At 37.5% G+C, this 21,749-nt stretch overlaps 1 protein-coding gene across 6 annotated transcripts in view; it reads left to right on the top strand.

The window, feature by feature from the left end:
* The window catches only part of BICD1 (BICD cargo adaptor 1), a 237,801-nt gene that overhangs the window by 184,066 nt on the left and 31,986 nt on the right, over positions 1–21,749 (top strand). For 3 of the 6 annotated variants that reach the window (XM_070453905.1, XM_020910683.2, XM_020910603.2), the window contains exons 5-7: positions 10,285–11,376; positions 15,140–15,291; positions 18,257–18,464. In XM_070453905.1, coding sequence (XP_070310006.1) covers positions 10,285–11,376; positions 15,140–15,291; positions 18,257–18,464 — 1,452 coding nt within the window. Of the gene's footprint in view, positions 1–10,284; positions 11,377–15,139; positions 15,292–18,256; positions 18,575–19,532; positions 19,727–21,749 lie in introns of those variants that run through there. The other 3 variants (XM_020910747.2, XM_070453904.1, XM_070453906.1) reach the window with 3 other exon arrangements.

Below are 21,749 nucleotides of genomic sequence, written 5' to 3' on the forward strand. Positions count from 1 at the left end.
ACATTGTTTTATGAAATTTATCTCTTAGATAAACTAGATGGCAATTGAGTGTGAAGGGAGAATGATGGCATCTTGATGCATTTCAAAAGCTTTACACAGGAGAAATGATAGGAAATGAAGTTTCCCATCACAAGCAACTCTATGTATATATTCAAGATTAATGGTTATACTTCACAACAGTATTTTAAGCTCTAAAAGGCAAGAAGGATTTTCTATATACAAACTAGCTAGGATATTATATGATTAAAAATATGGAAGAGGTATAAATCTGAAACCAAAGCATTCTTACTCGTATATGAGCTAAGCCTTAAAATTGTAACATCTTCAAATCAAAAGACTTGGGGACAGTCCCAGTCTTTAAGCTTATGTCACTATGAAATGGCTTTCTGTTAATAGTGTAGAGTCTTGCCTCCCGACCATACCTTAATCCTGTGATAATGGAAATGCTGTCTGAGGAACAGCATCACCACAGCCACCATCACATGGGGGCTTCTGAGGAGACAATTGTTGGGCTCTTCACAGGTCTATTGAGCCAGGAATCTAGTTCAACAAGCTTGTCAGGTGATTCAGTTCAGTTCAGTTCAGTCGCTCAGTCATGTCTGACTCTTTGCGACTCCATGGACCACAGCACGCCAGGCGTCCCTGTCCATCACCAACTCCCGGAGTTTACTCAAACTCATGTCCATTGAGTCGGTGATGCCATCCCACCATCTCATCCTCTGTCGTCCCCTTCTCCTCCCGCCTTCAATCTTTCCCAGCATCAGGGTCTTTTCAAATGAGTCAGCTCTTCACATCAGGTGGCCAAAGTATTGGAGTGTCAGCTTCAGCATCAGTCTTTCCAGTGAATATTCGGAATTGATTTCTTTTAGGATTGACTGGTTGGATCTACTTGCTGTCCAAGGGACTCTCAAGAGTCTTTTCCAACACCACAGTTCAAAAGCATCAATTCTTTGGCACTCAGCATTCTTTATAGTCCAACTCTCACATCCTTACATGACCACTGGAAAAACCATAGCCTTGACTAGATGGACCTTTGTTGGCAAAGTAATGTCTCTGCTTTTTAATGTGCTGTCTAGGTTGGTCATAACTTTCCTTCCAAGGAGTAAGCATCTTTTAATTTCATGGCTGCAGTCACCATCTGCAGTGATTTTGGAGCCCCAAAAAATAAAGTCTGACACTGTTTCCTCATCTATTTGCCATGAAGTGATGGGACCAGATGCCATGATCTTAGTTTTCTGAATGTTGAGCTTTAAGCCAACTTTTTCACTTTCCCCTTTCACTTTCATCAAGGGGCTCTTTAGTTCTCCTTGAATTTCTGCCATAAGGGTGGTGTCATCTGCATATCTGAGGTTATTGATGTTTCTCCTGGCAATCTTGATTCCAGCTCGTGCTTCCTCCAGCCCAGTGTTTCTCATAATGTACCCTGCATGTAAGTTAAATAAGCAGGGTGACAATATACAGCCTTGGTGTGCTCCTTTTCCTGTTTGGAACCAGTCTGTTGTTCCATGTCCAGTTCCAACTGTTGCTTCCTGACCTGCATACATATTTCTCAAGAGGCAGGTCAGGTGGTCTGTATGCCCATCTCTTTCAGAATTTTCCACAGTTTATTGTGATCCACACAGTCAAAGGCTTTGGCATAGTCAATAAAGCAGAAATAGATGTTTTTGTGGAATTCTCTTGCTTTTTTGATGATCAGGTGATTAGTTTAAGACTTATTCTTCAGTCTGTTTTCCTGCCAAGGTTCTTTGCATAAAGCTGATATTTAGCGGCCTTAAGACTCTGGCAAGCACTTATTTTTATAGCAAACAGGGCTTATAATTTTCTGCATCTACAGAAATGATTACTGAAAATGTAGTTAGCAGAAATAAATGAGACTAAAGAACCAATGAAATTAATATAATAGACATTTTTATTTATTTATTTTTTCTTCTTTTTTTCATTTATTTTTATTAGTTGGAGGCTAATCACTCTACAATACCGCAGTGGGTCTTGTCATACATTGACATGAATCAGCCATGGATTTACATGTATTCCCCATCCCGATCCCCCCTCCCACCTTCCTCTCTACCCAATCCCTCTGGGTCTTCCCAGTGCACCAGGCCTGAGCACTTGTCTTATGCATCCAACCTGGGCTGGTGATCTGTTTCACTATAAATAATATACATGTTTCAATGCTGTTCTCTCGAAACATCCCACCCTCGCCTTCTCCCACAGAGTCCAAAAGTCTGTTCTGTACATCTGTGTCTCTTTTTCTGTTTTGCATATAGGGTTATCATTACCATCTTTCTAAATTCCACATATATGTGTTAGTATACTATAATGGTCTTTCTTTCTGGCTTACTTCACTCTGTATAATGGGCTCCAGTTTCATCCATCTCATTAGAACTGATTCAAATGAATTCTTTTTAATGGCTGAGTAATATTCCATGGTGTATATGTACCACAGCTTCCTCATCCATTCGTCTGCTGATGGGCATCTAGGTTACTTCCATGTCCTGGCTATTATAAACAGTGCTGCAATGAACATTGGGGTGCACGTGTCTCTTTCAGATCTGGTTTCCTCGGTGTGTATGCTCAGAAGTGGGATTGCTGGGTCATATGGCAGTTCTATTTCCAGTTTTTTAAGAAATCTCCACACTGTTTTCCATAGCGGCTGTACTAGTTTGCATTCCCACCAACAGTGTAAGAGGGTTCCCTTTTCTCCACACCCTCTCCAGCATTTATTGCTTGTAGGCTTTTGGATAGCAGCCATCCTGACTGGCGTGTAATGGTACCTCATTGTGGTTTTGATTTGCATTTCTCTGATGATGAGTGATTAGCATCTTTTCATGTGTTTGTTAGCCATCTGTATGTCTTCTTTGGAGAAATGTCTGTTTAGTTCTTTGGCCCATTTTTTGATTGGGTCATTTATTTTTCTGGAATTGAGCTGCAGGAGTTGCTTGTTTATTTTTGAGATTAATCCTTTGATAGACTTATTTTTAATACTATATCAAGAGTTAACATATCCTTTTACTTTTAACTTTACCTGCCAGTGCTTTTAGCTGCTGAAAGATAATTAGTGAGAATTTATTTTCTCAGTGTTCAATTTCAATCAAGATAAGAAAATATGGACACTGGAAGAAAATTAATTTCTTATAGATTTAGTTGGCCGCAAAGTCCAGTTCTGTGTAGTTAATACTTTTCTATTAGTTTACACTAATATATGCAAGTGAATAGAAAACATATCTCCTTGTAAAAAAAATTTTTATGTGACAGGTGTTTATAAGAATGTACGCCTTCAAACTGAATAGAATTAATGTAAAATTTCTCTGAAACTATCATGTTTGTTGCTTTAGGATGAAAAGTTACTGAGTGGAAGCTTTTGCTTCTTTTTATTTTGGTGACAGTGTGTAAAATATATGAGGAAGTAGGGGTTTTATGTTTAAAAGAGCTTGACAGTTTTCAACCAGATTACCTATTTGGTTGAAAGCTCAGAGCTGTTCTCAGTTTTATATAATACTAAATATCATCTGAACTGGGGAATACAAAAGTCCAAAAGAGAAGAGTAGTTTAATAAAAAGAATGATGCAGAACAAGTTCTCAGCAAGAGAGTGGTTCTCAATGGGAACCACCTTGCAGAATTTGTGATGGGGTAGTTCCTCATTGTCTGAGCCTGGCTGATGATTTACAGGAGGTTTAGCATCTCTGCTCCCAACCCATTAAATGCTAGTTACCTCCCCTCATAGATGTGCTGACCAAAAAGTCCCACACTTTTCAGATGTCCCAAGGGTCATCATCTAGTTGAGAGTCATTCTTAGAAGAACAGCATTTTCTCCCATAAAATTGGGACACGTTTTACTTTCCTCAAAATGTCATGAATTTATGAATTAACGTACATAGAGTGCTTAGTACAAGGCCAAACACATGATAAATGCTCAATAATTATGAACTATTATCACTGTTTCAACTCCACATTGTCTTTAATTTGTTAGGCACTCCATTTATTTAACTGTTATTAATATTATTAACTGTTACTATTGGGTGATTAGCTCAAGGATTGTAATCTCACATGGGAGTAATGTGGTCGCTGGTAGGAATACAGAAAGGTGACAGTTAAAACTCAAAGTATGAGACAGTCTGCAAAATGATATTCTTTCAACGAAAAGTTAGAGTGAGAAAAACTTGACTGGGTAAACTATTCTTTTATATATGAGAAAACTTTGTACCTTTGAATCTTTCATGAGCACTTAATTGATGTGACAATTTGTTAAGCTGTAGAGGGACATTCATAGGGCCTTTTATTCCCAAAGTATGCTTCTAATTTAGTTACAAAAACCAGGCTCAACACAGGAATGAATTTGAAGCTTCCAGTCTCACACTAGGAACACTAACTTCTAATTTTGTTGTGAGTAAAGTGAACACCTATTTTTCTTGTAATCAACATTTTTTGTAAGAACATATCTCATTCGAACTGTTGAACACAAGTATAGCAGAACGTATCCTCTCGTGCATAATTTCTTTATAATCTGAGCTTTTCCTTAGCTGTGTGTCTCTTTGTGTTTAATTCCTGTAAATTATATAAACATTGCAGTAGACATTGCCTAGAAGTTATTGCAGTTGGCTCTGATGTGAATGAACCTTGAAAATAAAATGGTAACTCTAAGAAACAACACATAGAAATTGTTGACTTTAAAAATATTCATAATGTACAAGTTGAGAAGTGACGGGAAGTAAAATTCGCTCAGTCATGTCTGACTCTTTGTGACCCTAGGGACTATACAGTCCATGGAATTCTCCAGGCCAGAATACTGGAGTGGGTAGCCTTTCCCTTCTCCAGGGGATCTTCCCAATCCAAGAATCAAACCCAGGTCTCCCTCATTACAGGCAGATTCTTTACCAAGTGAGCCTCTCAAAAGTTGAGTTATGTTTTATACAGCGGCAATTTTTAGGACTTCAAGCCTGGGAGGCATCATTAAAGGTAACCCTGAAAGAACTGCTCTGAGGAGGCAAGGGGAGGAGCCAGGTTGTACAGAAGTTTTGCAACAAAGGGCAAATGGTCTGAATGTCAAAAGATTATTGTTGATTAAAGGAAAACCAGATATCTCAAGGAATTTAATGCTTTTCCATGTAAGGAAAGATGCAAGAGTCTGGGCTCACTGAAATCATTCCTTTGATATGCACCTCAGCTGTCTGGGGCCAGTATCCTCTGTTTTCACATCCTCACTTTTCTCAGGGTTCACTGTTGGAAGTGGCTGCAGTCTGATGGCTGCTAGATAGCAGGTATTCTTTCCTTCCTGAGTTCCTTCAGGGCTCACCAGTTCATCTGCAGTTCTGGGTGCAATCGCTGATGGCTGTGACATCTTTCGTTTCCTGATATGGCAGGAAATATTCCATTTCTCAGCCCCTTGTAACACATACTGTGTCCGTATCATTGTTTTGGACCTACAGAGGAGGCAATAAAATGCACTTTCACTGTGGCCATCTGAAACACTTGGGCGCAGATGTGTTTTGAAATTAAATATTCTGACTATAGAAAGTGTGGGGATGGAAAAAATTTTTCCCTCTACTCTTCTAGGTTCTTTGGCTGGTCTAATAATTAAAGTGAAGACAGATTTACAAGTGAAAAACAAATTTAATTTCATTTGTAGAAGGGCAGAGACAGGGATGTAACACCCTCTACCAGGGAATATGCCACTTTTAAGATTTTCTTTCTTAGGGCTAAAGAAACCCTTTGAAAACAGCAGGCCTGAGTCAAAGCCTATCATATTTTTCTTAACTTATAAGATTCCATCTGTGCATATAAGTTATTTTCCCATGTAAGAATAATTACTTAACTTCTTTCTGAAAAGAAAAAAAAACAAACCTATGTTTCAGCCATGGCTATTAGGAATGTTGGGTGAATTGCTTCACTTCTCTGAGGTGCGTTTACAAAGGGGAAGGTAATAAATTAGCCCCCATCATGAGTCTCTATGATACCTTGCTTGGAAATGGCGGGGAGTGGTGGGGGGGAGATCCCCTTTATATTTATAATTACCATTTCCCAGAAGATGGAGATGGCAGTATTATAGCTTGAGGAAGTGGACCTTTTTTTTCAAGGTATCATACTGCCATCTGCTGGGAAATGGTAATAATAAATACAAAAACCCATACTGACTACGATTTAAATAGTGACTCCCAGAGTTGGATCACCGTCAAAACTCAATTATTTCAAATAGAGTATAATAATAATTCCCAGTGACAAGTTGCTTAATTCATTTTATTAGAATGAAAATAAGTAGATCCTGCCTGGGAACACTAAATAATGTAATCTGTTAAAGGAGTCTCTATGCTTGTGCTAAAATTTCTACCTTTGATAAAGAACTTCTGTTCACTGTGAACTTCTGTTCATGCAGCCTGGCGTGCTGCAGTCCATGGGGTCACAAAGAGTCAGACACGACTGAGCAACTGAACTGAACTGAACTCAACTTCATATCACACAGAGTCAGACTAAACAGGAGAAACTCTCTGGATTGTTCTCTTCAATATCATTCTAGCTATGTAATTTCACATGTGATGTGAGAAAACAGTAATATTTCTGTGAAACTGAAATTAATAAGTTTTGTTGTTTCCTTATGGATGTGGAAGAAACGATTATTCATATTGTGTTCAGATACAGTTTGTTAAAGGCAATTTTAATTTTTCCTATAGTGGTGAAAATTTTATGTATGTCTCCACAGTGTTCAAAGCAATTTATGTATGTTTGCTTTATTGGTGGGTGTTTATAACAACTAAGAGGTAATATGTGTTATCCCCATTTTACAGACAGGGAAACTGAGGCACAAATATGTTATGTCATTTGCTCAAAGTCAAAAGTCTTGGAAGTGGAGTTGCTACACAGAAAGAGAGTCAAACCAATCAAATATCTGTGTTTAACAAAGACTCACAGAATATTTATGAGATGAAATTAATTAAGACAAGATTGATCAGTTCCTGGTTTTTAAAACATAATGTGATAAATACAGTTTCCTAGGACAAAGTTGACAGCTTAAATTGTCAAACTATTATAAACTTTACAGTTAAAGATTACCTTTAATAAGCTTTAGGCAAACATATTTCTCAGAAGTCTTACTTTTTTTAAACCATCCACCAGTAAGCATAATAAAAGCATACATGATCGAACAACAATGGATGAGTCTATATAGTTTTTTTAAAGAACTGCTTTATGGTGATTATTCACACAATCCACCTATTTAAAGAGTATAATTCAATGTTTTTTAGTAAATCACACAGTTGTGCAGTCATCACCACAGTCAGTTCATTACACCAAAAAGAACCCCACTTGGTCATGTTTTCTACCTTTTTTATATGTTGCTGGATTCAGTTTGCAAGTATTCTGTTCAAGATTTTTGGGTCTGTATTCATAAGAGACACTGGCCTGGGGTGTTCTTTTCTTTGTCTGGTTTTGGTATCAGAGTAATATTGGCTCTTAGAATGACTTGAAATAGTCCCTCCTCCCAACCCCCCCCCCTTTTTTTTTGAGTCTTTGTCCAGCTTTCTAACTTGCATATACGTGTGTGTGAGAGAGAGAGACAGAAAGAGATAGGAAGAGATTCCGTCTCATCACACTGTCCAAAAGATATTGCCTTCTTTCCCAACTTCTAGATTCCCTGTCCTCATGTTTCTCAGTTCTAGGCTGATCTTTTTTCATAGCTTTCATGCTCTTGTTTCTCAGGGCACAGATTTGCCAGGGTTGCTTCACTTCAAGCAGAGAAGAATAAATTATTTATTTCTGAGTTCTGTTTTGCATACTCATACTATTTATCTGCTAAGTCACTTCAGTCATGTCCAACTCTTCGTGACCCTATGGACCATAGCCCGCCAGGCTCCTGAGGAATGGGATTCTCCAGGCAAGAATACTGGAATGGGTTGCTATGACCTCCTCCAGGGGATCGTCCCAATCCAGGGATTGAACCCAAGTCTCTTATGTCTTCTGCATTGACAGGCAGGTTCTTTACCACTGGCACCACCTGGGAAGCCCTTACTGTGTATCCCATTACAAAAATCACACCAGTCATTCAGGTGTCAAATTGAGAGTCAGATGACCAGGATAAAGACTTTATGGAAATTAATAACTCATAGAACAGCTTTTATTTCTTTTCCTGTGAAAGTCCTAATATTAATGAGCAAATTCCGCTATCTTTCTTTTGTTCCTTCACAAAAGAATTTATCAGTACTTGATACATGTTAATGTGTTTATTTAAAAGTAAACACTCAGTGAAATTAAAAATAATTTCTATGGGATGGTACTTCCCCGGTGGTCCAGTGGTTAGGGCTCTGTGCTTCCACTGCAGGGTACACAGGTTCACTCCCTAGTCAGAAAACTAAGGTCCTGCATGCCATGTGGCCAACAAATTACTCACTCAGGTTTTCTGGCAAAACAATCAGCCCTACTACACAAAATAAAATCTTCAGTTTCAGATAGAATCTCTCTACAAGAGAGATTGTAGAAAGAGAAATAAAGCAAATGTTCTTAGTCACTGTAGATTATATTTTATTTATATATAATTATAGAAGACTATAATTAACTCAGCAAGTCTCTCTTGAATAAGTTCTTCACAAATGGAGATTAAAATATACAATTGAAATGAATATTAATTTTAAACTTTAAAGTGCTTTGCATTTAATAATTCAAAACACAATGTATTTTAAATAATTTAAACCCTGCTCTCTGAAATTCGAATACAATTTAGTACATCAAGCCTCAATAGTACTTCAGGCCTCAATAGCTGAGTGAAAATGTAATGCCAGAGTTATACAGAATTATCCACAATTTAGTTATCTTTTTTTTTGGAGGAGAGCAGAGCTACATTAATTGTCCAGAAAAAATATACACACACACATATATATGTGTGTGTATGTGTATATAAAATTTGTATATCATTCCCTATTCAAAAGATTCCACCAGAAATATATTGAGTGTGGAAATTAGTACTGTATGTGGAGCATATATATATGACAGAGACAGTGTTCTGTTTGATGTTTTCTGGAGGTGCTATTATGAAGAAACTGATAGATTTATACTGAGGCTTAGAAAATATTTACATTAAATGAAAATTAGCAAAGTCCAGGGTTGGAAACTCTCCTAAAGGTATTATCTCAATCATCATAATACTTCTGCCTCTAAAACAAACCTGAGACATTCCGTATATTTTGTTTTGGTCCAGTTTTTAGTTTATCCAAAAGCTTTTCCTATTAAAGAGCTTTCTGAAATCAGCTTTTCATATTGCATTCTTGTATATTAATCAGATAATGACTTAGACTGTTCAGGAAAAATTCACTAAGTCTTCAAGAGAAAGAAAGGAAAAAAAACGTCCTGAAACAATCCATTTCATTGAGATTGTGTACAATACCAACATAGACTATTTAGGAGATTTTCCATCTCTTTTATCATGAAAAATTCAAATGTCTTGACTTTTCATCAAATACCATATGAATTTTCACTTGAAATTATTGCTTAATAGTCTGACTAAATCAGTTCATCTTCAGCTATATACAAATACAATCTGTTGTATCTAATGAAACCCAGCTAAGAGGATTTGTATTCAAATATATCCTAACTCTGAGATGAGTTATTTTTGCATATACAAATACAAATTTGTAAACTAAATGTGCTTGTCATGTAGCACCATTTAGGTATGGGAACTGGACTACAATTACCCAAATGTTAACAAGATCTAATGTTATTGTTGTGGTTTTTTAGTCACCAAGTGGTGTCCAATTCTTTGTGACACCATGGACTGTAGCCCACCAGGCTCATCTGTCCATGGGATTTCCCAGACAAGAATACTGGAATAGATTGCCATTTCCTTCTCCAGGGGATCTTCCTGACCCAGGAATAGAACCTGTATCTCCTGCATTGGCAGGTGGATTCTTTACCACTGAGTCATCAGGGAAGCCCAGCATTATAATACCTTGATCTTTAAGTTCACTGTCTTACTGAATCACCCACATGTCCCTAGGAGACAAGGGTTGTTATGCTCATTTTATAGATTATCAAACCAAACTTATCCAGATTTACTTGTGTATAAGGCATAAGAATTTGGATAGGTAAATATACAGAGCATAATTCTTTTGGAATGATGTACCTCTTGATTGATTGACCTACCAGAACTGAAATAAGAAAACACACTTCAATTCAATTTGTAGTAATGGGGATATTATCTCTTCTGCATTTTTTAAAATGTATATATGTCCAAATGTGAATGGGTCAAGTTCATCACTGGCATTGCCTTGAAGTCACTCAAAGACTTTCTCTTACCCTTGCAGGTAGAACGGGAAAAGGCCATTCTTCTGGCCAATCTGCAGGAGTCACAGACACAGCTGGAACACACCAAGGGGGCACTGACAGAGCAGCACGAACGGGTGCACCGGCTCACGGAGCACGTTAACGCCATGAGGGGCCTGCAGACCAGCAAGGAGCTCCAGGAGCTAGATGGGGAAAAGGGCCGGGACGCCGGGGAGGAGGCCCATGACTATGAGGTGGACATCAATGGCTTAGAGATCCTTGAATGCAAATACAGGGTGGCGGTAACTGAGGTGATCGATTTGAAAGCTGAAATTAAGGCCTTAAAGGAGAAATATAATAAATCTATAGAAAACTATACTGAAGAGAAGGCCAAGTATGAGAGTAAGATCCAAATGTATGATGAGCAGGTTACAAGCCTTGAGAAGACCACCAAGGAGAGTGGAGAGAAGATGGCCCACATGGAGAATGAGTTGCAAAAGATGACCAGCATAGCCAATGAAAATCACAACACCCTTAATACAGCCCAGGATGAATTGGTGACATTTAGTGAGGAGCTTGCTCAGCTTTACCATCATGTATGTCTGTGTAATAATGAAACCCCTAACAGGGTTATGCTGGACTACTACAGGCAAAGTAGAGTCACCCGTAGCGGCAGCCTGAAAGGCCCCGATGATCCCAGGGGACTTTTGTCCCCACGGTTGGTCAGGCGGGGTGTGTCATCCCCAGTAGAAACAAGGACCTCACCTGAACCAGTTTCAAAAGAAAACACAGAGGCCAGCAAAGAAACAAGTCCAACTAAGACCCCCACCATCTCTCCTGTTATTACTGCCCCACCATCATCTCCAGTGTTAGATACAAGTGACATTCGCAAAGAGCCAATGAATATCTACAACCTTAATGCCATAATCCGGGACCAAATCAAACATCTGCAGAAAGCTGTGGACCGGTCCTTGCAACTGTCTCGTCAAAGAGCTGCAGCCCGGGAGCTGGCCCCCATGATCGATAAAGACAAGGAAGCCCTCATGGAAGAAATCCTCAAGCTCAAGTCCCTCCTGAGCACCAAACGGGAGCAGATCGCCACATTGAGGGCAGTGCTGAAAGCCAACAAACAGGTGATCTCATTCTACTGATGAGCTACGCTAGCCAACACTTCAGTTTATGCCTAAATGTTTTTAGTGTCCACTACCATCAGGATGGGAGAAGGGAATGGCAACCCACTCCAGTATTCTTGCCTGGAGAATTCCATGGACAGAAGAGCCTGGAGGGCTACAGTCCATGGGGTCACAAAGAGTCGGACATGACTAAGTGTCTAACACTAGTATTACTACCATCAGGATGAGAGTTCAGATTCCTGGTCAGCAGAGAAATAAAATGAACTGTGACCAGAGCCAGATCATAACATAATAGTTTCCTTGAAGTGTGTGAATGGATGAGACAGGAGAGTAGCTATGCCTTACTAAGGTAGAAGTGAGGAATTTAAAACAGGAACAGAGAAAATCCAATTGCATATGTAGAAAGGCAGTCCAGGCGGTACTTACCTGGAGCCCAGCGATCACTGAGTGTAGAAAAGGGAGATGGAGGGATGCAGAATAGGCTGGCAAGGCACCCTGGTAAGCAGTTGGAGCAGAGAGAGAGGAAAAGAAAGAGAGAAAATAAATTATGCACTAACTCTGTTGGTGACCACTTATCTGAAATTTAGGTCCACTTGGGATGTTAATTCACCTGAGTCACAGCTTAAACAGTAGAAAAAATTTCCTAACCATAGATCTTGTCCTTAGGGCATAAGTAGGAATGCTACCACATGATTCTACTAACTCCTAGATCTCTTTGATGTCTGTATTTGTGTTTTACCCTCAAACTTTACCTGAGTGATAGTGCTGTGAAATACGGATGGGAAGATATTTTTAACCTCTGTCTAGTTTCTCTGGAAAGTGAGACTTGACAGACACCTTTGAAAAGGGTGGTGAATAAAGAATATCAATAAAGAGAAGCAACAAAGCATCAAATACCTTCTTGCAAATGTAAGCAATACTAGTGTTGGAAAGTGAAAGTTAATTTCAGATTCAGACGTCCTTTTAAATGGGTATCTACAGTGCAGCTTTCTACCCTCTTTATCTTCAGTTACTATAAACCTGTTGGTATAATTTAGAGTTCTATAATACAAGTGTTGAAATGTTTTAACTGACATAGATGTATAGGTAAGCCTGGTCGATCAACCAAGAGAATTTTGTCAATAAGCATTCATATTGCATAGTTCATATTGCATAGTTCATATTGCATATTGCATTCAATTGCATATTTCATGGCAGTTAGTAAGTAGGGATGAAAAAATAAGTGACTAGTAATCTAGTAGAATTTCAATATATGCCTGTAACTGTTTACAAGATAGGACCAATTAGCAAGCACTTTAGAGTGGTGTAAACAGCCTATAGGAATTAAGAGCAGGACAAAGCATTTCTGGGTGAATTTTAATTTTCACAGTGGTTTGTGGTACTGTCTGCATTACATTAGTGTCACATCCCATATGGTCTCAGTAAATTAAATGTAAACACATTTCTAGCCATGCCTTTAGTTTACATTTTAATGATGTTAGGGCTATTGCTGTAATGCTGTGTGCCATGAATGGCTCAGGTATCTACAGAGGACATCCACTATATTTAGACATTGTAGAATGTTTATCGTTAAGACTAAGCTAAGAATTCTGTCATAGAGGAAAAAAGAGAATCCTGTTTTTATTAAAATAGGTGTTCTGCATTCTTTATAACTCTTTTCATATATCTTAGGGTTTTTTGTAAGCACAATGTCTTCTGATGAAATAAGTAAATGTTTAGAAAGGATCCTCTGTATACTACTATGCTATGATGGATGCCAAAGATTCAGACGGCCAATACATGGTCCCTGCCTTCCAGAAAAGGATTCACAGACTTATGGGGATGTCAGAGTAGAACAGATAATTACAGTTTTATATTAGATATACTGTAATCCAATTTATGGGAACACTGCAAAGAAAGTAACTAATGAATCCTAGATCTAGATCTCTGTGGCTAGAAACAAGATTTTTTTAATTTAAAAAATAAACTTCAGGAGAATGTGGTAAATGCAGATGTCAGCAAGTCTGCTAATGGGCCTTAGACTTCCTTAATTCCGAAAAAGTTTTGTGCAGTCTTGTGGACAAAAATCTACAAACAATGCTGAGTCCTTTGGGGGCATTTTTCACAAATAATAAATGACTTTGTACTTCTATTTCAGATCTTGCTCTTCCGTCACTTTCTTCTCTTCTCCTCTTAGCATGTAGTTCCACATGCTTACAAACTCGTTACATCTACATTTTCACAACTTCACTATCTGTTCTTAATAATTTTGTGTCTACATTTTTTAAAAATTTAAACAGCTCCCATTTTACCCAGGTTGATTTCTGCATTATGGTTAACTTTCTGAATCTATAATATTTCATGAGTAACTTCTTTTATTCTAAAGTTAAATTCAATCAAAATTATTGTTATGTTAACAATAAAAATTTTAAAAACAATTAAGTTGTGACTTTGGAATAAAAACATTAACAAACTACATTGCTATCCCAACATTGTTTTAATTTTAAAAAGAATCCATTTATCTCTATAGATGGATTGGCACTTTGTATAAGAAAGTTGAAGCTGTCCACTTGAAGCACGAAAAGAAATGCCAAAAAACCATGGTAGTCTTCCTGGGAAATCCTGTTACTAGTGGGTTTTTTCATTAGTAATGGGCTTTTTTCATTAGCATTGAATATTTTACACACTCTGAAAAGCTGTAGTTAGCAGTTTGTAGAAATGGTGTGTTTCTAGTTTGCTTCAATGTGAATACCATGGAGGCTATGCTTCAAACAGGCAGTCCCTAAATGTACATTGATTTCATGCATTGATTTAGCCAGCATTTTTTGTTTGTTTGTTTTTATTTCCTACTCTGTGTCAGGCTAGTTCTCAGTTAGAAACCCTCTTAATTCCAAGAACTTTAAACATGCCCAAATTCAAACAAATGTTTAAGTCCATTCAATATTGTGGTGCTTGCTTGGGTAGCACATCCAATTTTACATATATATATATATATATATATATATATATATATATATAGCTGGAGTAGGAAATGGTAACCCACTCTTGCCTAGAGAATTCCATGGACAGAGGAGTCTGGAGGGTTACAGCCCATGAGATCACAAAGAGTTGGACATGACAGGGAAACTGAGCTTGCACATGCATATATATATATATACATATATATCTGCTTTTATGAAGATTGTGAAAAAGAATTTAACTGTAATTTATTAAAGAAGTTATATACTAACACGTAGGAAAGAATTGATTCTTTGTTAATTCTTTTCCTTAAATATATAATACAGATTTATAGTTTGTCATACTCATGTTATAAATCACAATGACCTGTGCCTTTTATTCTGTTTCAGATCCACTGCGCACAGATGACACAAGAGTATTTGAGTTCTATTGTATTTCACTTGGAAGCTGTGCTTCTTCCCTAACTTCTTGATAAAATCCTTCTTATATAGAGTTTCATTTTGATTCCTTCATATCTGGAAATCCCATATTCTCAACAATCTGCATTAAATATTTATTAAGCTATTATATATCTTTCCCTTAGTCACTGATAATGATTCTGGTTCACAGCTGGCTTCTAGGGCAATTTATCCATATTATAGACTGATATTTATGTTTTGACATAAAAAATTGCCCTATATCCAAAGTATACATATATGTTTATATGAAATTCAACCTAGACAATTTTACTTTTTATTTGTGAAAGAAATAGACCCAGCATGAAGAAATGTGTATGATAGATTTTCCTGATGTGAAAATTGTAAGCCCTGTCATTTTTCTGCTTTAGACAGCTGAGGTGGCATTAGCTAATCTCAAGAACAAATATGAAAATGAAAAAGCAATGGTGACTGAAACTATGACAAAACTTAGAAATGAACTGAAGGCTTTGAAAGAAGATGCAGCAACCTTCTCATCCCTGAGAGCAATGTTTGCAACAAGGTAACAGTTTTCTCTTGCAAGGTTAGGTGCAGTACATGGGGATAAGGTGTGGTACCTGGCTTCCCTGGTGGCTCAAATGGTAAAGCGTCCGCCTGCAATGTGGGAGATCTGGGTTCGATCCCTGGGTCGGGAAGATTCTCTGGGGAAGGAAATGGCAACCCGCTTCAGTACTCTTGCCTGGAAAATCCCATGAACGGAGGAGCCTTGTATGCTACAGTCCATGGGGTCACAAAGAGTCAGACACAACTGAGCGACTTCACTTTCCTTAATGAGGATAAAACTTTAAAATGTATACGTTCATCTTCCTGCGTCATGAGTGTTATTTAATGTGTCATCTAAAAGGGCAAAGTGTGAAGAAGATAGATGAGATTCCACTCTGACAAATCTAAAACCTTTTGTGCTCTTTTCCAAAGCCCTCTACTGGACACCCTGCATCAAGCAATTCTTTTACATGAAAGTGTTTTTATTTTATTTTATTATTGTTTGGCCACACCACACAGCTTGCAAGATCTTAGTTCCCCAACCCAGGGTCGCACCCGGGCCCCCGTTAGTGGAAGCACAGAGTCTTAACCACTGGCCCTCCAGGGAATTCCCTATACAAATGTTTTTACATTAATACAATAGATATTTTTTCTAGCGCCTTCTATACCCAAAAGAATTAGACCAAAGAAAACAAAACCTCCAATAAGGGGGAACAACCCACTTCCTGAAATAGCTAAATATTACATTATCACCACTGACATTTATTTTTGTGTATATAAAAGTTTATCATTAGCAAGTATTTGTATGAAAAGATATCTTCATAATGAAGATTAATATTCATCATATCAGCTAATTACTTAGACTTAATATGTTGTTCTTGTTTAGTTGCTAAGTTGTGTCCAAGTCTTTTGCGACCCCATGGACTGTAGCCTGTCAGACTTCTCTGTCTGTGGGATTTCCCAGGCAAGAATACTGGAGTGGGTTGCCATTTCCTTCTCCAGGGAATCTTCCCATCTGAGGGACTGAACCCATGTCTCTGCATTAGCAGACGGATTCTTTACCACTGAGCCACCAGGGAAGCCTAGACTTAATATGCTGTGAATTAAATTATGATTTCTATGATGTTATTATATATATATTACCAAATTTTTCACACTACCCAACTAATTATTTAGACAAATGTTAGTTACTACCTCCCCCCACCAGTTTTGTTATGAAGCACCACTGTGTTTTATTTTTAGACTTGAAATGATTGTTCAAAAAGTACTGATTCCAAAAAAAGTATTGATTCGGTGGTTTCAAAATCTTGAGATGTTCAATATAGCGCTGCAATTTCCTTTTTACTGTCACAATTGAGTGCCAAAACAAAAATAATTCTATATTTGATATGATGCAAATGGTATAAAACTCACAAAGCATAACTACAGTAATGCTTTATTTGCAGATTTGATAAATTACTTGCATGTAGCTAATATAAATGTAAAAATAAATCCTGGGCCCTGGAATCTGTCCAGCTGCCTTTTTATGTCAGGAGAGAAAAGGCTCAAGTTCATACTTTTTGATTGACTCTTGGAAATGGCAATGAGGAAGCTAAGTGCCTAAGAGACCACAAGGGTATAGGAGAACTGAAGGGAACTGACTTCGTGGTCTGAGCACAGAAGAGTTTGCATACCTCTGGCCTCTACGGGGAGGTAGGGACTGGAGAATGGGTTTCAAGCATAATGTCTCCCTCTTTGAAAAGGAAATCAAAAAAATTTTAAAGGGACATTTAATGTCTCAATCTGGCTTATATAAGAATTATTACCCCAAAATAATGTATTTTAACAGAAATTTTTTTTCAGGTTATTAACTGCCTACTCTGTTGTATTTTTTTAAATATTGTTAACTAACCAAGTAAAATAAATCCAGGGTCCCGAAATCCACATGTTATTTTACTAAGCCCTGATTTTTCTTATAATATTCCTACCGTGCTTCTTGACATTCAGTGTTAAAAAATAATGAGACCCACCTGGAGCTCAAGTTCTTTCACTACAAAGTCTATTTTTTTTTTTAATGCCGTAAGTCTTATGTTAATTTCAAAGTTTATACAGAACATTTAGTAACTCCGGAAAGTCATTAACTATCTTCTGATTTGTGAAGCGTATTCTTAGTGAGTAAATAAACTCAGAAAAAGCTCTGAATAATTGTGTGAATAATTCTTCATTCCAAATGTACGTGTGCTCAGGTGTCACTTTTGGTGGTAAAAAAGACCACTGAGCTTATCCTCCTGGTGCAGCAGTATCAAACCTGAACAGAGTCAACTATATCTGTATCAAACCCTCTGCAAATCTTGATCTTCTCTGACACCTATTGCTTTATCATTTGGTTGGGAAATCATTGAAAATACTCAGGTTTTTAGTTCAGGCAAATCTGCCATGTTGAAATCAGTAGCGACTATAATCTGAACTCAAAAATATAAATAAAATACATATTTTCTTTACAAATATTATTATTCTTTTGTATGCTAAAGGCATAGACTATAAAATTATTATAACACATCTACGATGCTGTGTACATTACCTGAGACTTTACTGTTGGTTTTTCTGCATCATGGAGCAGCCCTCACAATAATTCTGTCTCTGGAGTTCAAGATAACTGCCTATTAAGAATGTCCCTAGGCCTTCCCTGGTAGCCCACTCTGTGGGCTTAACACTCTGTGCTTCCACTGCAGGTGGTATGGGTTCAATCCCTGGTTCCCTGGTCAGGGACCTAAGATCCTGCATGCTTCACAGCAAGGCCAAAAGAAAACAAAAAGAATGCCCCCATATGTACTTCATTGTATAGATGAACTATCAGTTATTGAACCTGCTCTAACTTTCTACTGTAATAGATTACTTCTATTCCATTACTTCCAAATCCTAGTAAAATTCATTACTTTCAACTGAAGCTCCAAATATAATTGCACAAAGATTTTCTCCTGACCACTTTTCTGTTGTTGTTCTAGATGTGATGAATATGTCACCCAGTTGGATGAGATGCAGAGACAGTTAGCAGCCGCAGAGGATGAAAAGAAGACTCTAAACACTTTGTTACGAATGGCTATCCAGCAAAAACTCGCCCTGACCCAGCGGCTGGAGGACTTAGAGTTTGACCATGAGCAGTCCCGTCGCAGCAAAGGCAAACTTGGAAAGAGCAAGATCGGCAGCCCTAAAGTAAGTGGGGAGGCATCAGTCACCGTGCCCACCATAGACACTTACCTCCTGCATAGTCAGGGCCCACAGACACCCAACATTCGGGTCAGCAGTGGCACTCAGAGGAAAAGGTATGCATGCAGCGATCTTCATAGTATGGTGCAGTGGCCAGATTTTAGTTAACTGCAAAAATTAATGTGCTCTTATTGTGGAGGATGGAGGAAGGGAAGGAAGAGAAAAACTGGGAGCGGGTATATAAATGGGCCTTGCCAATGTTGGTTTTTCCAAATTAAAACCTTTTGATCATTGTGTTTATTTGTTTCTGTCCCCCACACCCCATCTCTTGGTTAACCATAATATACTTTTCAAGTGTCTGTTAACATTTTTGCTGTTCCTTGTATGCATAAATATGCCTCTCCCTTACCTCCAACCTAAAAATTGGTAGATGAAAAGTGGGTATTAAGAATGAAGCTATGTTTTACATGGGTGATAATTTGAATGGTAATGCTGCTATTTACCAGCTTCTCTCTAATGAGTCAAGAATATGAATGTGTTCTCTTAGGGGAACTTTTGTTCATATGCCGAAAACTGATGACCAACTGAAAGGAGATATCTCTATTTCAGTCAAATAGAATGGAATATGTATAGTGTTTTTCTTAAAAGAAGGTTTTTGTGCTTTTTCTTTTAGTATGTGAATATTGTTTTAAAAAATCACTCGTAAGGTTATTAATGGCTTGATTTTATTACCTTTCTCCAGAGTCCTGGATGTTGAATTACTTACCCTGTATTTTTCAGTTAATAGTGAGATTTTTATTTTAGGAGCTTTCAGTTAAGAATCAAACAATATAAATATTTTCTGTTTGTGGTTCAAACTGACTAACTATAATAAATCTCTTTTCCAGTATCCAGTACAATTTCCAAATAGGGTTGTATCCTGGTATGGAAACTAAACATTTAGTGAAAATCTTGATTTACTTGTTAAGACATTAAATGCCAATATAAATAATGTTGTCACTGGTGAGGCTTTGAAAGGTAATTAAAGTAAAACTTTTTTGTTTCCTATATGTATTTTCTTGGATCTCCTGCAAGACAATTTTCACCTTCCCTTTGTGATCAGAGCCGTCCCAGGACTTCAGGGGCTTCCTACCTACAGAATTTATTAAGAGTTCCCCCTGATCCCACCTCCACAGAGTCATTTCTTCTGAAGGGCCCCCCTTCCATGAGTGAATTCATCCAAGGGCACCGGCTCAGCAAGGAAAAAAGGTTAACCGTGGCTCCACCAGGTAAACATTTTTTCCTTGGGTGCATGTGATGCAAATGATGAGTTGAATAGACCAACTCTCCCCTTCCTTCCAGCTACTCACACCCACCCATCCACAGAGTCTAACTTTGATGATGATAAATTTCTACTGTTACAGTAAACACGCTTTTATACTTTGCTTCCTGTTTCCTTCTTTACTCAGCCAGATTGTCATTCTTAGGCGTCTCCAGGGACTTCCCTTTTTAGCAGCCAAGGATGAAAACTGAGAGTTGGAAGGAATGGGATAGGTGAAGGGAAATTAGTGACAGGCACAAGGCAAGACACACAGTCCTATTTGCAGTTTGGTAGCTCCTGGCAACTCTGTCTTGGTCAAATTTTGTCATTTTCTTCTGATCATTTTTAACATAATTTCAGTCAAGGGAACCATCTCTATAAAAAGCTCTTTGGGCTGATCTCCTTTTGCAGTGACTCAGAATGTCTTCTCAATTATAGAAAATATAAAAGTAAAATCCTCTTAGGTTTTGCTCCTCAGGAACATTTAAGTCTTAATATAATGTTCTTATAGTTTGTAAGCCCTTATTGATTTGTGCTTATCAGCATGCTCACAACTTACTTTAGCTTCACTGTTTTGCATTTTTCTAATATTTTTTGTTTTTTCTCTGAAGGGCCTCATTTGAAAATACGACTTCTGGCAGATAAACATCATTCTTTTGGGAAGTCCCTACATGTTAACTATAGGTCAGAGGTGGTGCACTTGAATTCTGTGAAACAAAATAAGCCCAAAGGCAGCTGTTATTAGGCTATCATAAAGAATAAAAAATTAAAAACTAATTCCAGTTAGTTGTCAACAGTTAGAAATTCAAGAGAGTTCACCGGGACAGCTGTATTTCTGGCCTCCCTTGAATGATCCTGGCAGCCTCAAGTCTGCATTCATGCATGTCAGCAACCTGCTGGAGCTATGTAATGACTACTGCTTTTAAACAGGGCAAACTGCAGTTTACCACTGGTCCCCTCATTGCCAATTACATATACCCAGCCTACTGTACTTGTTTCTGTTGTCATTTGGCCCCTAATGTAACCTTTGAGTTTGTCACCTTTGCCACACACAAAAAAATTTTTTTTTTAGTTATTTCAATTTTACCTTAATTCCTTTTTGGAAACCTCAGCCTTTGGATCTCTAATACTGTTCTTCCCTTATCTGATTCATGAATCAGCCTACTGATTGGGATTAAAAGATATGGTGTGAAAATTTATAGTATAAGTTAGACATTCTAAGAATGTTTGAGGACATAGATAGTGTGATAAGGAGTTGGAGGAGATTAACAGCCAAATGTTCACCTAAATGTTCACTTAAAATAAAAAGTCAGATTTTCCTGGAGTTTCCTCCTTTCGTGACTCTTTTGCTCTTGTTTTAGACCCCTTTGGAAGCTACCTTGAATCTGTGAGTCACCAAAGTGGTCCTGATTCATCAGAACACCTAAGTTAAATAAAACCCAAAGATCTTGTTGTGTTCCAACTGGACCTAGTAGCATTATCTTCTAGAACTTAAAAAAGAAATTCTGTGGTTAATAAGTAAATCTATTGTATTTTAATTTTAAAAGTGACATATCAATAATATTAAAATTAATAATAAATATTAATAACAGCTATTTTCATTTTGTACATGACTATTTGACCCTTGTTTACATTAATATCTATTTTACATCATAGTCATTACATTGCAGAAACCACTAACAGATATCTTAAATTTTTCTGTTACTATCTAGTCTTATTTTTATTTTTAAAGGTTGTATCATAAATTTTACTTCAGATATTATCATTGCATTAATCACCACTTCCTCTCTTGTTAACCACTGAGATGGTTTTCCATTATTTGTTATAAGATGCTGTTAGAAATATCATGCATTCAACTTCTCATCTATTCCATTCTTTTCTCAAGAATGAGATTACTGGGTTAAAAGTATGAACATGTTTATGTTTTTTGCTCTATTTTGATGTTCTGATGTGATGTCCAAAAAGGCATATCAATGTACTGAAAGTCTTAC

The sequence above is a fragment of the Odocoileus virginianus genome, chromosome 23 (genome assembly GCF_023699985.2).
Source record: "Odocoileus virginianus isolate 20LAN1187 ecotype Illinois chromosome 23, Ovbor_1.2, whole genome shotgun sequence".
NCBI classification, from domain to species: Eukaryota; Metazoa; Chordata; class Mammalia; order Artiodactyla; family Cervidae; genus Odocoileus; species Odocoileus virginianus.